Here is a 15751-nt window from a genome sequence, read left to right as displayed (position 1 = left end):
AATGGCACTCATTAGCTACAGACTTGGCAGTTGATAGACACAAGATGGAAGATCATCTGCTTTCTGATAAGTGATCAATGCATTCCAAAATCTAACACTAACTGGCTACCTAAGTTTGTGAGTGCCCACGCTATTGGTTAAGCACTATAATAGTTAAGAATGGATCGACAATATCCATCCAAAATTCCAGTGCTATTTTCCATAGAAAGACATGAGACTTGTGTTTTTATAAGGCCACAAAGGGGTTAAACTTACATTTTAAGGAAAGTCACCACTTAAATGTGTGCCAAAGCGTGCTTATTACATATTTATTTTAGGAATGCACAAATTCCGACCTGTAGTTCACTCAAAGCAACACATCTTGCAGAAATTGATTAGAAAGCAGCACAAAAATGAATATGTGATATGACTGATGCAGCAGGGTTTTCGCAAAATAAAACCTGCTCAGATTAAACTTCTCATTGCGTGGGTTATTAACAAATTGTGAAAAAGAACAGTGCAAAACTAAAAAAGGGGAGATGGAATTTGAGCAAATGTGTGCTGGAAGGAAATCAGCATTTCAAGTGCCTTCATTAGTAGGCCGCAAATATGAATGATTAATTCAGAAATAACAGCCAAAGAAAATAATGATAGAAGCCATAATTTTAAAAGAGACATGGTATTTTCCTTTTCAATAACTGCTTGAAAATAAAGCACATAAAGTGAAGAGAAATGCAAAGAAGCATTAATATTGTAGTTCTGTAAAGTGACAATGATACAATGATAATCACGTGTATTTGTTTACCTAGAGCACATTTTACTGTTCTGGAGAGAAGGCCTCAAGAGTCGTTTTAGGTTTAATTTGCTTTTCTAAAAACATAGGCTGCAAAGAAATGTATTTAGTCTTTTGTGAGTTCCTGATGATGGCCAAGGCTGTGTGGAAGAAGACTTGAATGTTATTAATGGAATTTCCTTGCCGACCGGAGTACGTGGACACTTGTGCTGCGAGTTTGATACATTAATGAGATGGAGAAATGTTCAAGCCGCGGAAGAGAATATCAGAGTTTCCTCTGCTGATGGACGAAGACAAAAGTTCTCTAAAGAAAAAGGATCTGTTGAGAGTTAGGCACACTGGATGTATAAGGGTATAGGGTATAATTACTTGTGCTAGAATTTATAGTTAGGCAGGTTTGGGGTGAGATGTCGACTGTTGCTGTTTCCTTTTCTAATTGGCTGGTTGCTGATCCTGACTCTTGACTTTGCTCCTCATACCTTCTTGAGGGTGCCCCAGCTTTCTCTTCCGGCCGGAGAGTAGCTTTTGGACTAATAGCATTTTGTGCTATAGGTTCGTCTGATATTCTGAATTTGCATTAATCTTATTTTGCAAATGTTCTTTACCTTTTGTCTCTTCGCCTATCCACTCTCTCATGACATGGTTTTGAGATGTCATTAAGAATTACTGTATTATTGTTTCTCTTGTGTGGTGATCTATGATTCGAGCTGTAATGTGCTTGATAAGCATTCACATTAATTCAGATAAAAGTATATTGATAAGTAATCAGAGTCCGTCTTTATTAATGTCATTTTAGTTATATTGAATGAATTACATTTTTATTTAGGTCCTCATTGTTAGAATTCTGTCAATCCTTTGCCAATCCCTGACAACTACATTCATCGGAGAAGAGTGAGGACCATTATAGATAATATAGATTTAGTAACTTGGTTTAAACGCACGCAGTGTGAAAGGGACTATGGGGTATTAAATTGGCTCCTGGTGGTAAAATTTGGCATAAGCCCCTTTCCGCTGCATCAGTTTTTGGTTATATTGATTAAATTGGCATTTGATTAGGACAGAATTAATAATTTTGGTGATTAATATTTTGTATTCTTGTTATATGTGGTGGTCCATCATTGACCTTAAGAGAGACGGGTTTGAAGTGGCCTAAGATCCCAGGATGATGATATTGCCTAATGTGAAGTCTTAGTGTGCCATACACTAAGTGGTATTGCATGGTCTGCAGTACTGAACAATAGTTGCATTGCTAGTATTGCACAGGAAACTTTGAAGTTAGTATAGTGGAGATTTATTTGGGTACCTTTAGAAAGTGCAGCTGAAGTAGTGCCAACACTTGATTGAAGGTGGAATAACGTTGTTCGACATTCTGCTGGTATCAAAAGAATTCTTCGAGTGGTTGATTCTATTGTTTCTTTTAGTGGAGCAGACAAGCAGGTTTGTTTATATGTCGTTCTAAGCTTGTTTATCTATTAAGAAATGTTTGTAATTTACTGCGGATTACTTTTGCAAAGGGAGGGTCAGTCGCAGGAGTTATACTGATGTCACAGAGAGCCGCACTGGCATTGATCAGCTAGTCTAAATCGTCATTCAAGAGTGCTGTGCTGTTATTGGTTTATTGGTGTGAGTTGCGCTGGCATTGGTCAGTTTGAACTAATAGCGTTTGTGGAATTACTGAAGTGTTTTCCTCTGTTTTGCTTTGTTTTTGGAGTAACAAACAAAATAAAATTAAGTTATTGAAAAGATGAGCCTAAACCTATTAGAAAGGTAATTTCTGTTCCACCTGAGGGTATGGCTGCTTCTTTTATGTCTTGAAGACGAGGATATCACACGTCTACATTGGCTGGAGATTTGGGTGAAATATACAGAAGGAGATGGGAATATGGTGTTTCCAGAGAATGGAACTTTTAATGTAAGGATTTTAGAAAATCTAAGACCTCAAATGAATGCGGTGAGACCAAATCCAAGACCTATGCAGTATGAAGCGCTTGAGGAATGGGAACATGAGGCATATAAGAGAACTGGGGACAGGTCTGAGAATAAATACAAAAATACTGCGAGTAGATACTCAGAAGCAAACTGGGATGCCCAAATGAAAAAGTGGAAAAGAGATGTGATAGCAGCTGAAGGTGGTTTATATTCAGTTGTTGTAGTAGAGGATCAGGAAGGAGGAAAACATAAAGAGAAAAAGGTTGTGGAAACAGGTACTGACAAAAATGAAGGAGATGGTGATTTGATGAAAGTTTTATTGCTTAATAGACCTCCACCATATCAGGAAGAACAAGAAAGAATTATACGAAGTTCTTCATTGACACAGAAGTTCCTTAGTCTTTTCAAGTGAGAAATACAAATACATTGAGTCAAGTGAACGATGATTTTACAAAAAAGATTACTCAATTGAATTTGAATACAGAAGAGTTGTCAGTTCCTGTGACTAATGGTCCTAATGGTCCTAATGGTCCTATAGCTCCATTGTATAGTGAAAGAGATAATATTTCACAAGTGCATGCATTAACAGTGCCTGTTAATAATAGAACTAGTGGTGGTGCTAGGGCAGGTAAGACATGATCATTGATTGACACCCCAAAGCTTAATGTGCAAATAGAGCCAAGGAGATTAGTGCAGAATGAAAGAGGGATGACACCTACAAAAGGAGGTTCAATAGGGCCATCTCCAGAAGAATTGGATGAATGGATTAGAGGGATGCTGTCTAACAAAGTGAATACAAGCATGGATGGGAGCAGATTTAAAGCGGATTTAGAAGAGATATTAGTGGGTACAATTAGTCCTGAAAGATTGAGTAAATATCAGGAAGAAGAGTTATTGTTTTTGTGTAAGAATATTACAATGAGAGCGAAGAGTCTACATGAGGGATTTGCTGAAGTCTCACAGGCATATGGTGTTGATATAGAAAAATCAAAGGCTTTACAGAAGACATATAGACTGGATTTTAGTGATAAGCATTTGGAGTATGTGAATGCTTCAGGAAAACGGTTGCAAAATTAAAGAGCTGATTAAATACATTGAGACGATAGGGTTAATTAGAACTTTGGCAGGGTAAATGGGCTAAAAAGAAAGAAGAAATGGCTGCAAATCAAGGGCCTTCCTCTATGTCTCCAATGAGAGAAACAGGGACGAGGACAACAATGACTGAAATGATATATCCTATGAGAGATGTGCAAATGGTTTCACAATACTGGTTGCAGGGCAAGGAGAGTAGTTCAGATACATCTCAATGACTGTGCCGGAGGGAGGAGGAGGAGTGCATGCTTGGCGCATCTCTAGAAGATAGATCAATCAGTGTGGTCTCTTTGTGGATGGAGAAGTCAAAGGTAATGTGATTACGGGTAGCACACTGGTGCTACCCGTTCCACTGTGAAAACTGTGGAAATCCCTAACCTACCCATTTCAGGGGATGCTATCCAAGTCGTAGGTGTTTCAAATCAATCCAGTGACAAAACTAATTAAGGTACACATTGGAGATTTCAAAGATGTCCATTGTTTTGTGGTGTGTGATACAAGTTCAGTTAACCTGCTAGGAAGAGATTTGTTTTGTAAAAAGTATTGAACCATGTATTGTACACCAGATGGTATAGCATTTCATACACAGGATGAGGATGTGGTGTTCAAAACGATAATGGCAAGGCAAGGGATGGAAGTGAATGATTTGTATCCTTTATTTACAGCAAAGGATTTGCCTGTTGAACTGAGAAACACAGTGATGACTGATGTGTGAGATTTTTCAGGGAAAGACATTGGACTAATGAAAGAAGTTGATCCTATTCAGATTTCAGTCAAACAAGGTGCAGAATTTCCCAAAACACCCCAATACAAAATGAGTCCTGAGACCATTGCAGGAGTAACACCTGTAATTGAATTAATGATTAAACAAGGCATTTTGAGAGATCTACTAGGGAGACCTTGTAATTCAATTATTATGGGAATTTAAAAAAAACGAGTAGTAAGTACAGAATAGTTCAGGATTTTAGGTAGAATAATAAAACACTGATACCCTGTTGCCCGATAGTGCCAAACCCCGCCATGTTTGTTTACCAGATTCCTGTGATGCAGAGGGGTTTACAGTGATTGATTTGAGTCAAGCATTTTTCTCCATACCCTTACATCCTGACAGCCAATATTTGTTTTGCATTTTGGTTCTGAGACCGTGCTTTGGCATGGTGCTGCATTCCTGAAGGGTATACAGAGAATTTCTCGATCTTCAATCCGATTTTGAAGAAGCGCTTAGAGTCACTAGTAATGCCAGAAGACTCATTTTTGATGCAATACATTGATGATTTGCTTGTTGCATCTAAGACTAGAGAAGAATATGTGACAGATACAATTGCTCTACTGAACCATTTGGCAGTAGGTAGGCATAAGGTGTCACCAGCAAAATAGCAATTTTGTCAAAAAGAAGTTCTATATTTCAGACATAAAATTGAGAAAGGGGTCAAAAAAGTATCACAAGATCAGATAACTGATCTTGCAAATGATTCTTCCCAGAACGCAGAAAGATGTTTGTATGTTCCTGGGTATGATTGGATACCACAGACAAAGGATCAGTGGCTTTTTACTGACAGCCAAGCCATTACAGAGATTGACACAAAGATGTGACTGATCCAATTGGGGAGTTGCGAGACAGCCTTTGTCAGTCCACAACACTCGCAATCTACCGCCCGCTTCAAGAGGGTGGTAATGGAGTCACAAATGGGAAGGGGTCCCCAGGGGAAGTGGACCCCTTTCCCTTTGTGACTGGCTCTAACAATATATTTGAGGGCAGGCAGTGGTCCCAGGGACCACCATCTACCCTAAAAAAATGAAACAAAACCGTTTCTTTTTTTAAATGCATCCCGTTTTTCTTTAAGGAAAATGGGCTACATTTAAAAAGAAAACTGCTTTGTTGAAAAAGCAGTCAAAGATACATGGAGGTCTGCTGAGCCCAGCAGACCACCCTCCCTAAGAGGGCCAGCCATTCCCAATGGGGTCGCAAAATGCGAGTGGCTCATTAATAATCATGAGCCTTGCATTTCACGACGCCATTGGGAATCGCTAACAGTGTCTCTGACACTGTGGTGCATTGGCTTTTGCGACTTGCAAATTGCGACTTGCAATTTTTCGCAATTTGCTAGTCGCGAAAACCAATCGTCGTACATCTGGCCCCAGCAAACATGTCTCCTTCAGTCACACCACAGCTCTTCACTGGACGGACCACAGCTGCGTTCACTTCACCTACAATAAGACCACAATCCACAACCATCCTCAACCCACCATGCGAAGAAACTGGAACAAAATCACCATCGACCAGATCTCCTCATCGCTTCTTCTAAAACACCCCGCCCACTCCTCAAACCCCGACCAAGCAGCCATTAACCTCACCCAATGGATATCCAACAGCGCCGACATCCTAGCACCGTTGAAAAAACGTCAAAGCAAACCAGGCAGCAAAATCGCCTCCTGGTTCAACGATGATCTTAAGAAATCGAAGAAACACTGTCGCTCCCTCGAGAAGGCCTGGAAAAAAGACCCAAACACCTGCACCAGGGACGCCTTCAAAAACGCCATCCGCATACACCACCAACTAATCCGGTCTGCCAAGAACGCCGCATTCAAAGACCGTCTAGATAACAACGCCCACAACAGCAAGGAGTTATTCAACATCATCAAAGAATTTACCAACCCATCAGCCAACTCCAACGACATCACCCCCTCCCAAGTCCTCTGCGACTCCCTAGCTTCCTTCTTCCACAACAAAATCGCAGACATCCACAACAGCTTCAACAACCGACCCGGAGACCAACCCACCCAACCTTCTGCAGGACCTTCACCCCCCCTGAACACCCTCAACGACTGGAACCCAATCTCCACTGAGGACACCATCCGCCTGATGAACTCCATCCACTCAGGATCCCCAACTGACCCATGCCCTCACCACATCTTCAACAAAGCAGACTACATCATAGCACCACACCTCCGAGATGTCATCAAGTGCTCCCTCAACTCCGCCACCTTCCCGGAAAGCTGGAAACACGCAGAACTCAGCGCCCTTCTGAAAAAACCCACAGCTGACCCCACCGAACTCAAAAACTACCGCCCCATCTCGCTTCTTCCATTCCCGGCCAAAGTCATCGAGAAAGCTGTCAACAACCAGCTCGCCACCTTCCTCGAAGCCAACAAATCCCTCGACCCCTCACAGTCCGGCTTCCGAGCCAAACACAGCACCGAGACCGCACTTATCGCAGAAACAGACGACATTCAAACTCTACTGGACAATGGAGACACAGTCGCCCTCATCCTCCTTGACCTCTCCGCTGCCTTCAACACAGTCTGTCATATCACCCTTCTACAACGCCTCAGAAACGTCGGAATCCAAGGAAAAGCACTGGAATGGATCACCTCGTTCCTCACCGGAAGAACCCAGAGAGTCCGCCTCCCACCATTCAAGTCAGAGGCCTCTGAAGTCATCTGCGGCGTGCCACAAGGATCGTCACTCAGCCCCACCCTCTTCAACGTATACATGAGCCCCCTTGCGGCCATCGCTCGCCAACACAATCTCAACATCATCTCCTACGCTGACGACACTCAACTGATCCTCTCACTCACCAAAGACCCTAACACCGCCAAAACCAACTTACACGAAGGAATGAAAGAAGTAGCCGAGTGGATGAAGCACAGCCATCTGAAACTGAACTCAGACAAAACAGAAGTCCTCATCTTAGGCACCTCCCCCTCCGCCTGGGATGACTCTTGGTGGCCAGAGGCCCTTGGAAAAGCACCCATCCCGACGGACCACGCACGGAACCTGGGCGTCATCCTGGACTCCTCACTCTCGATGACCAGACAAGTCAACGCCGTTTCATCATCTTGCTACAACATCCTTCGCATGCTCAAAAAAACATTTCGCTGGATCCCCACCGAAACCAGAAAAACGGTCACCCACGCACTGGTCACGAGCCGCCTGGACTACGGAAACACCCTATACGCCGGTACCACCGCAAAACTCCAGAAAAAACTCCAACGCATCCAGAACGCTTCAGCCAGGCTCATACTAGACATCCCGCGTAATGACCACATCTCTGGTCACCTGAAAAACCTCCACTGGCTCCCCGTAAATAAGAGGATTACTTTCCGCCTCCTAACCCACGCACACAAAGCACTTTACGAACTTGGACCCGAATGCCTCAACACACGACTGTCCTTCTACACCCCCACCCGTCAGCTACGATCCTCCAACCAAGCCCTTGCCACTGTACCTCGCATCAACAAAACCACCATGGGAGGTAGATCCTTCTCCTACCTGGCAGCTAAAACCTGGAACTCACTTCCCACTCACCTTCGCCTTACTCAGAACCACCTAGCATTCAGAAAGCAACTTAAAACTTGGATATTTGACAAGTAATCCCCCACCCTTCCTCAAGCGCCTTGAGACCCTATGGGTATGTAGCACGCTATATAAATGACTGACTTGACTTGACTTGACTTAGTCTTTTCAGAAGTACCTATTAGAAAGAATATGAATATGGTGAGTAGTGCGAAAAACGCTGAATATTTTGGAGAATCTTTCCATACTAATAAAACGATAGATACTGTGTATGTACATCATAATAACTTAACCTGTATTTTGCGTCGGGAGGATATTGAATTCATAAACCTAGTGGAAGATTGGAGACACAATCTTAAGAAAACAGCTGCTGAGCAAAAGTCCCATATACCTCCTTTGGCTTTTAGAGAAGGTAATTACAAAAAGGGTGAGACATATGCTGCAATGACTCTGGATTGGCACCATAGGATAAAGCTTTGCTTATTTAGACAGAAAACTTACAACAATAAATACTTCGTTGGTTCTAGTGAATGTGACAATACTTTCCTAATACCAGGGGGTTGGGGAATAAAAGGTGGTACGGATCCTGTTTTCCCTGGTATATATTATGTGTGTGGTAAGAATGCCTTTTATAGGTTACCTGCACGTTAGTATGGATGTTGTTATATGGGAATTGTTTTTCCCAAGGTTTATCATATGGAAAAAATCTTGGAACCAATGAAAAGAAAAATGGAGTAACTTGAAATAAAAGGGTAATCAGTGCTGCAGAAATTGTGGGTGATATTTTCGGAGCATTGATACCTTCAGTTGGTGTAATTTTGAATTATCATGAAATCTGAAAATTGTCAATGGTGGTTGATCGTTTATCAACAGACACTGCTGGAGGGTTCTTAATGATTGATACAGAAATGGTGGCTATGAGATCTATGGTTTTACAAAATCGGCTTGCTCTTGATGTATTAGTGGCAAAAGAGGACGTAGTCTGTAAAATGTTGAAAATTCACCAGTGTTGCACAGATATCCCTGACAAAAGTAAGAACATAGAGGGATATATTACAAATATTGCATATTTACGGCAAGATTTAGCTGAACTGAAGGTTGACGGTGCTTGGGAGAAACTTGGTAAGGGTTTCTCTTCAGTAGGTAACTGATTTTAAGCTTTTGGTAATAGCTTGCTGGGGAGAATACTAAAGCTAATAATTGCTGTTGCTAAAGGGATATTAACACTGATATTAATATACAAGTGTTGCAAGTGCAATAAACAAACATTAGAGACTAAACGGAGAGCGAGGAAGAAAAAGAGAGAAGAAATAGAGTTGGAAGACAGAAGAGGAAATGACTATAAAATAGTAAAGGACATAGATGGGTTTAGGTTGAAACAGAAGAAAACGACTGCTTTCTAAGTAGTATCATCATGTTATGATGGCTTAAGTCGCCATCAAAGCGGGCCTTGATGGAGCAGGGTTTTCATGAAATAAAACCTGCTTGGATCAAACTTCTCATTGTGTGGATTATTAACAAATTTTGTGAAAATGAACAGTGTAAAACTAAAAAAGGGGAGATGGAATTTGCACAAATGTGTACTTGGAAGAAGTCAGTATTTCCAGTGCTTTTCTAGTAGGCCACAAGTGTGAATTATTAATGCAGAAATAACAGACAAAGAAAATAATGATAGAAGCCATAAGCTTAAAAGAGACAAGGTATTTTCCTTTTCACTAACTGTTTGAAAATGAAGCGCATAAAGTGAACAGAAATGCACAGGGGCCTTAGTAGTGTAGTTTTGTTAAATGACAATGATAATCACAGGTGTATTTGTTTTTCCTAGAGCACATTTTACTGTACTGCAGAGAAGGCCTCAAGATTAGTTTTAGGTTTAATTTGCTTTCTAAAAACTAGGCTGCAAAGAAATGCATTTTGTCCTTCATGAGCTCCTGATGAGGCCATGGCGAGCAAGTAATGAACTTTATTAATGGATTTTCCTTGCCAACCGGAGTATGTGGACACTTGTGCTGCGAGATTGCTATATTAGCGAGATGGAGAAATGTGCAAGCCGCGGAAGAAATTATCTGAGTTTCCTTAGCTGAAGGACGATGACGAAAGTTCTCTAAAGACAAAGTAACTGTTGAGAGGCATACTGAAAGTGGAGGGATCAGACACTCCCCGATCTAGTCCAGAGGGATTTGCAGATTTTTGGGGTTTTGATGGATGAGGGGTTGGATTTTTAGTGAATTAGGGTATAATTAATAGTGCTAGAATTTATAGTTAGGCATGCTTCAGGTGGGATTTTGACTTTGCAAAAGGTGTTGCTGTTTCCTTATCTAATTCGCTTGTTGTTGTTCTGCTGATCCTGACTTTTGACATTTGGTCCTCATACCTTCTTGAGGTGCCCCAGCTTACTTTCCCAGTCGGAGAGTTGCTTTTCAGACTAATAGCATTTTGTGATTATGATATTCTGAATTTGCATTAATCTTATTTTGCAAATGTTCTTTACCTTTTGTCTCTTCGCCTATCTGCTCTCTCATGACATGGTTTTTTGAGATGTTATTATGAATTACTGTATTATTGTTTCTCTTGTGTGATTATCTATGATTTGAGCTGTAATGTGCTTGATGAGCATTCACCTTAATTTAGATAAAAGTATATTGATAAATAACCAGATTCTGTCTTTATTAATGTCATTTTGGGTATATTGCATTGAAGATTAGTTTTAATTTTATCGTTGAGGATTTTCATGTGAACATTGACAATCTATTTTACCAAATCAGTCTTACAATCACATGGAGGTAGAGCCAACGTCTTCGACAAGTGAAAACGCGAACTTTATCTACAACACAAAAGTTTGTAAAATTTTCTGGAGCATTTTGCTTTCAATGGCATCACCAATATTAACAATGTTCCTGTGTCTAAGAACAACTTAGGATGATGGCAAGGAACTCTAATTGGTAGTTTGGCTTGGTTGAAGAATTGAGGGAAAATACACAGAATTACAATAGCATATCATAGAAACTAAACATATCAAAGTGATGTGTGTCAGATGATACATGAAGTTCAGAGCACATGTTTTCAATTGAGTTTTGGTATAAACTTGCTTTCAAGCATATGATGGGTTGCAAAGTTGTGTATTATTATCACCTGTTTGGAATGCAGTAAGCAGTCTACGGTCTAGAAATTGATAGCTTTGCAGGTGTCTGCACTCACTGCAAAATAGATTGTTTCAAATATGCTTCTTTTAGAGATTTGTGCATGTGAAAACAACCAATTGGTTGATCTGTTGTGCGCAACTCTCAGCACATTCAGAAGGACTGACAAATGTCTTCTATTATACTTTATAACATCATTTTTGTATACAGGTGTGTTCGTTATTTAAAGGGGTGCCTGGCACTGTTGGGTGTGGCATTCTGTGGATTGTGTTTTTTTTTTAAATTCTTTTTATTTGAAAAACCAACTCCATAACATTGCACATCGGTTAGCAGCGGAAATTCATTGACAAGTACAAAGTAAATCACCCACAGATTCATTAGGACCGATTAAACCCACCTACCTTGACGAGCCCTCCCCAACCAACATTGACACAGCCCCATTAAGCCACCAACATTGAACCTGGTGATGCAGACCATTTGTAAGCACCCCCCACCCCACTCCCCTTACTCCTCAGCAGGACCTCCTTGCACCCCTCCGCATTACAGCCACGACCCAAGGAATCCAATGCAGCGCCAGTACCCCTGGACCCCATTGGCAAGCGCCTAGACATAGAGTAACAGGCCCCATCTAACTACCCCCTTAGGATGGTGCTTCATCCGCCTGTGAAGCCTTCCACTCTCCCCCATACCTCCTCCAGGCCGCCCATATTTTCTCCCATTTCTTAGGACAGCCTTGACTTTTGTCGATGACCTTTTCAGCTCGTTGGCACCAATCCGAATCTCGCCTGTGGATTGGGTTTTAGCCAAGTGGAGTTAACTTCAAGTGGTGTTCAATCTAGCGACCTTCCATCAAACCTCTGTGTAGTCACTGGATTACGTATCAGACATGTTCTCATTGCCTTAAAACTATACACTTCTCAGTTGCTTTGTACAGATCATTCTAGATTAGGATTCCCAGATTTGATGATAAATGCCATACTTACTATCACAGGCTGTGCTGACTAGTTTTGCTTTCGGCTGAAGCATTTCAAGGATAATTGTGGTTTCCTCACACAGAAGCATACACTCAATCCGGAGCTGGTAGCTGATATCAGGAAAACAATGCAACATTTTACTATCATAAAGTTCATATGCATAAATTCCTTTTAAAAAATATGATAAAATAGCTTAAACCCAAACACATTTAATTATTTTACGAGTCAGCAGGCATAGTTTATTTATAAAAATAAAAAAAATCCTTGTACATCAAATAATTCACAAAACATGGTGGGCAAGAATACTGCTTTCTTGAGTGATGCAGTGATTCTTTGTACACAACAGAAATAGTGTCTTCTAGCCCGATGTAAGTGTTCAGCAGCTCTGAGCGAAGGCTTTTATTTAGAATTGGGCCCAGCCTAGACATGGCCACAGAACCTGAACAACAGTACTTTTTTTAAAAAGCGGCTCAAATGTTTTGAGCTAGTCTAATGCTCTGCTTTGAAAAGACACAATGGTGTCCCGAGCCACAACTATATAACCTTATGGTAGGTGAATTCCAGCCTTGATTCCGAGAAGTTTAGGTCATGGTTTTCACAGACTCGGTTCTTTACCCAGTTGGCTAATATTTTGATCTCACGCAATCTGAGATGGTGGCCTTCAATTCTTTCTGGTTGGCGACCTGGTCATGAAATTTTAATTGAGAACTAGATTTTGAAATACCCATCATAAACTGTGCCAGGGAATGCTTGTAGGATATTGTACTGTAGAATACCCATGAAAAGATGTCCAGTGGAATGTCAGAATGTAGTTTTACATTGTCAAAATAAGTATCGAAAAATTCCCATGAGATTAGATTTCTGAAAGTCATAATAAATATTATCATGCTGATAAGATTTATAGCCATGAAATAGCCATAAAGGTTCAAACAAAATGATAAGATAATAATTCACAAAATGCTCTATTAGTTACTGTCTTGAAAAGCACAAAATGTATTTACATGAAATTGTCAGTTATGTATTGTGCCCCATAGTTATCAGATACACAGATTAAAAACCTAAATGAGGGGCATCAGTGTCAAAATGTCAAGCCCCACTGATGCAGGTCTGTGGGTGAATATCCAACATGAAAGGCACGCTAGACAGCTACTGTGCATTTTCAAACAGAATATTACTACAAATGTCTGCTATATGTTGAAATACTGTATGTACAGCACCATCAACTGCTTGTGTAGTGCTGTGTGCTGTATCTTCATGTTCTGCATCATGAGAGTGAAACAACGCATATTGCAACAGATTCAGCCCTTTTCAGACGGTCATAATTCAGTATATGAGGAGTTAAGGGTATTGTTGGCTTACCTTTAAGACCTCTATTTAAGCAACAGCATTACTCTAGACAATTAAATCTTTCCCAATCACCCTTGTTGCTATGTTAATATGAGGACTCTGTGGTACGCCCTAAGCCAAAGACTTTCTGTATGCGTATTTTGCATTTTTACATTTTCAGAAGGTGCAATTTGGCTAATTTGTCCCAAACTTGATTCCAGTAAATGTAATCAGTATTTACTCCTAGAGCATGAAAGTGCAGGGGGGATTCGGGTTTCCAGTAGATAGTGGCCATTTTCTGTAGAAAGAGACATACAAAGATTGCCAACACTTTCTACAGTGGATTTTCAGGAAAACATGATGTATGGTAATCATTGCAAAGTCAATATCATTAACTTCAATAGTTTACGTATGCTAGAACTGCAGTGAAGATAGCAGCAAGTGTACATTGCACTATGCTGCAGGTGCAGACAATGAAGACCCATTGAGTTTCTAAAATGAATATATCTCTGTAGTTGTAAAGGCTGTAATACTGAGTGCACTTTGCAACTACGTAAATGACAATTTCTCTTTCGCCTACCCCAAGATGTCTTTAAAAAGTTTTTGCTTCAAGTCCTAGTTAGGTTTGGTAATCATAAGTGGCTGGTATACATATGTAGGCTAACGTTGGCCATATGATTCTCTTTCAAATTCTTTTAGCAAGACATTTCCTTCTCTGACACCAAAACTAGGTATAACACTAATATATTTGGCAAACCTCATAATATCCCTAATCTGTTAGCCATAAATATTTCAGTAGCAGGCCTGAGATCACACACAATTTTATGTTGCATCATAAAATCCAGTATGCTACTTGCCGCCTATTGCAACCCACAATTAATGCATCATTCTGCAGAAAACCAGAATTGCTATTTGCTTTCTCATTGTGGATATATTATATTTATTTGCTTTTTTAAATATTAGCTTACAATTACCAGTATGTCATTACTGTAAGTTTAACGCATCTATTTACCAAAATAACCATTCCTGTAGCAGGTGCTACCTTTAACCCCTTCCCTGCGGAGCTAATTCCCCCACAGTGCGTGAGAGCGACACCGCAGTGCTTGTGACGAGACCAGGCCGTCATGAGTCATGGTGGAGCTGTGCTCATGACGGCCTGGTCTCGTCAGTATCCCGCCCACTGATCAATTCTCCCGCACAAGCGGGGAATTAACCGCGCATGGGCGGTGCGGCGCCGTTAGGACGAGAACAGGCCGTCAGGAGCACAGCTCAACTGTGACTCATGACGACCTGGCCTCGTCATGAGCACACAAGGTGTTAATATGAAATTTTAAGGTAAGTTGCTAGCAGTCACTATTCCTACTCCTTTATGATATTACTATCTTTCACGGTGCAAGGAGAAGAAGAAACATTGAAACACTATTCTCAAATAATACACAAGCAGTAACTTCACTGTGTAAAATCATCTTACCCATCAAGGATTTGTATTTTGATTTATTGAAAGACTAACAATTAATCGGCACATGGATAAATGAACAGAACATGTCAAGAGGAGTAAATGCATTAATATTTCACTTACCTAGGAACAGCAAGGAGAAGGAGATAAAACTGATCAGCGTTTGATAGTTTTTCTTTTTCATCTTGATAGGCTTTCAGGTTCTCGATCTATGGAGTACAGTCCATTAGGGTAGCAAAGTAAAAGTGTAATGCTAAAAGTACATGTTCAGAGAAAGAGAATAAGGGATCCAGTTCTTACCTCATGTTTTTCGGGAAGTAATTTCAGGAATTGCTTTAGGATCTCAACATCAAACTTCGACCGGTCCCCTTTCTGTATCATCTCAACAATTTCTTCATTTGGACTGTGGAATGAACAATGGAAAAATTAGGTAAGTGACAGGAAATATCACACTACAGCTTCCAAGGAGAAATGTCACCCACTAAACTCCTCCGCAATATAAGACGGATACTACCTAGGAGGCGTACATGTAGTCTAGAGTTTGAAATACAGCTGCCTACGAGATTTAAACATGCAAGCCAATGACTTAGAAAATTCCCTCTGTGGTGGAATATGGTTTATCAGTAGGTGTAGGTCGGGACCTGCCACTAGTAATAAAGCCACAATCACAATTCCCTTGCTTAGTCCTTGGTAGCTGGCTTAGAGCAGACAGGGTTAGCTTGGGAAAAAGGTGCGTAAAGCATTTAAAACCTCCAACACATTAAA

At 40.7% G+C, this 15751-nt stretch overlaps 1 protein-coding gene across 2 annotated transcripts in view; it reads right to left on the bottom strand.

Annotated features, from left to right (window-relative positions):
* Positions 1 to 15751, bottom strand: part of LOC147690263 (inverted formin-2-like) — a 480165-nt gene that overhangs the window by 164297 nt on the left and 300117 nt on the right. For both annotated transcript variants that reach the window (XM_086937896.1, XM_086937897.1), the window contains exons 11-13: positions 15287 to 15389; positions 15110 to 15195; positions 12214 to 12314 (exon numbers count right to left, since the gene is read on the bottom strand). In XM_086937896.1, coding sequence (XP_086794022.1) covers positions 12214 to 12314; positions 15110 to 15195; positions 15287 to 15389 — 290 coding nt within the window. The remainder of the gene's footprint in view (positions 1 to 12213; positions 12315 to 15109; positions 15196 to 15286; positions 15390 to 15751) is intronic.

Source organism: Lissotriton vulgaris, chromosome 9 (assembly GCF_964263255.1).
Source record: "Lissotriton vulgaris chromosome 9, aLisVul1.2, whole genome shotgun sequence".
In the NCBI taxonomy this organism is placed as follows: Eukaryota; Metazoa; Chordata; class Amphibia; order Caudata; family Salamandridae; genus Lissotriton; species Lissotriton vulgaris.
The sequence above is the reverse complement of the archived record's forward strand: the minus strand, read 5'-3'. Positions and strand labels throughout refer to the sequence as shown.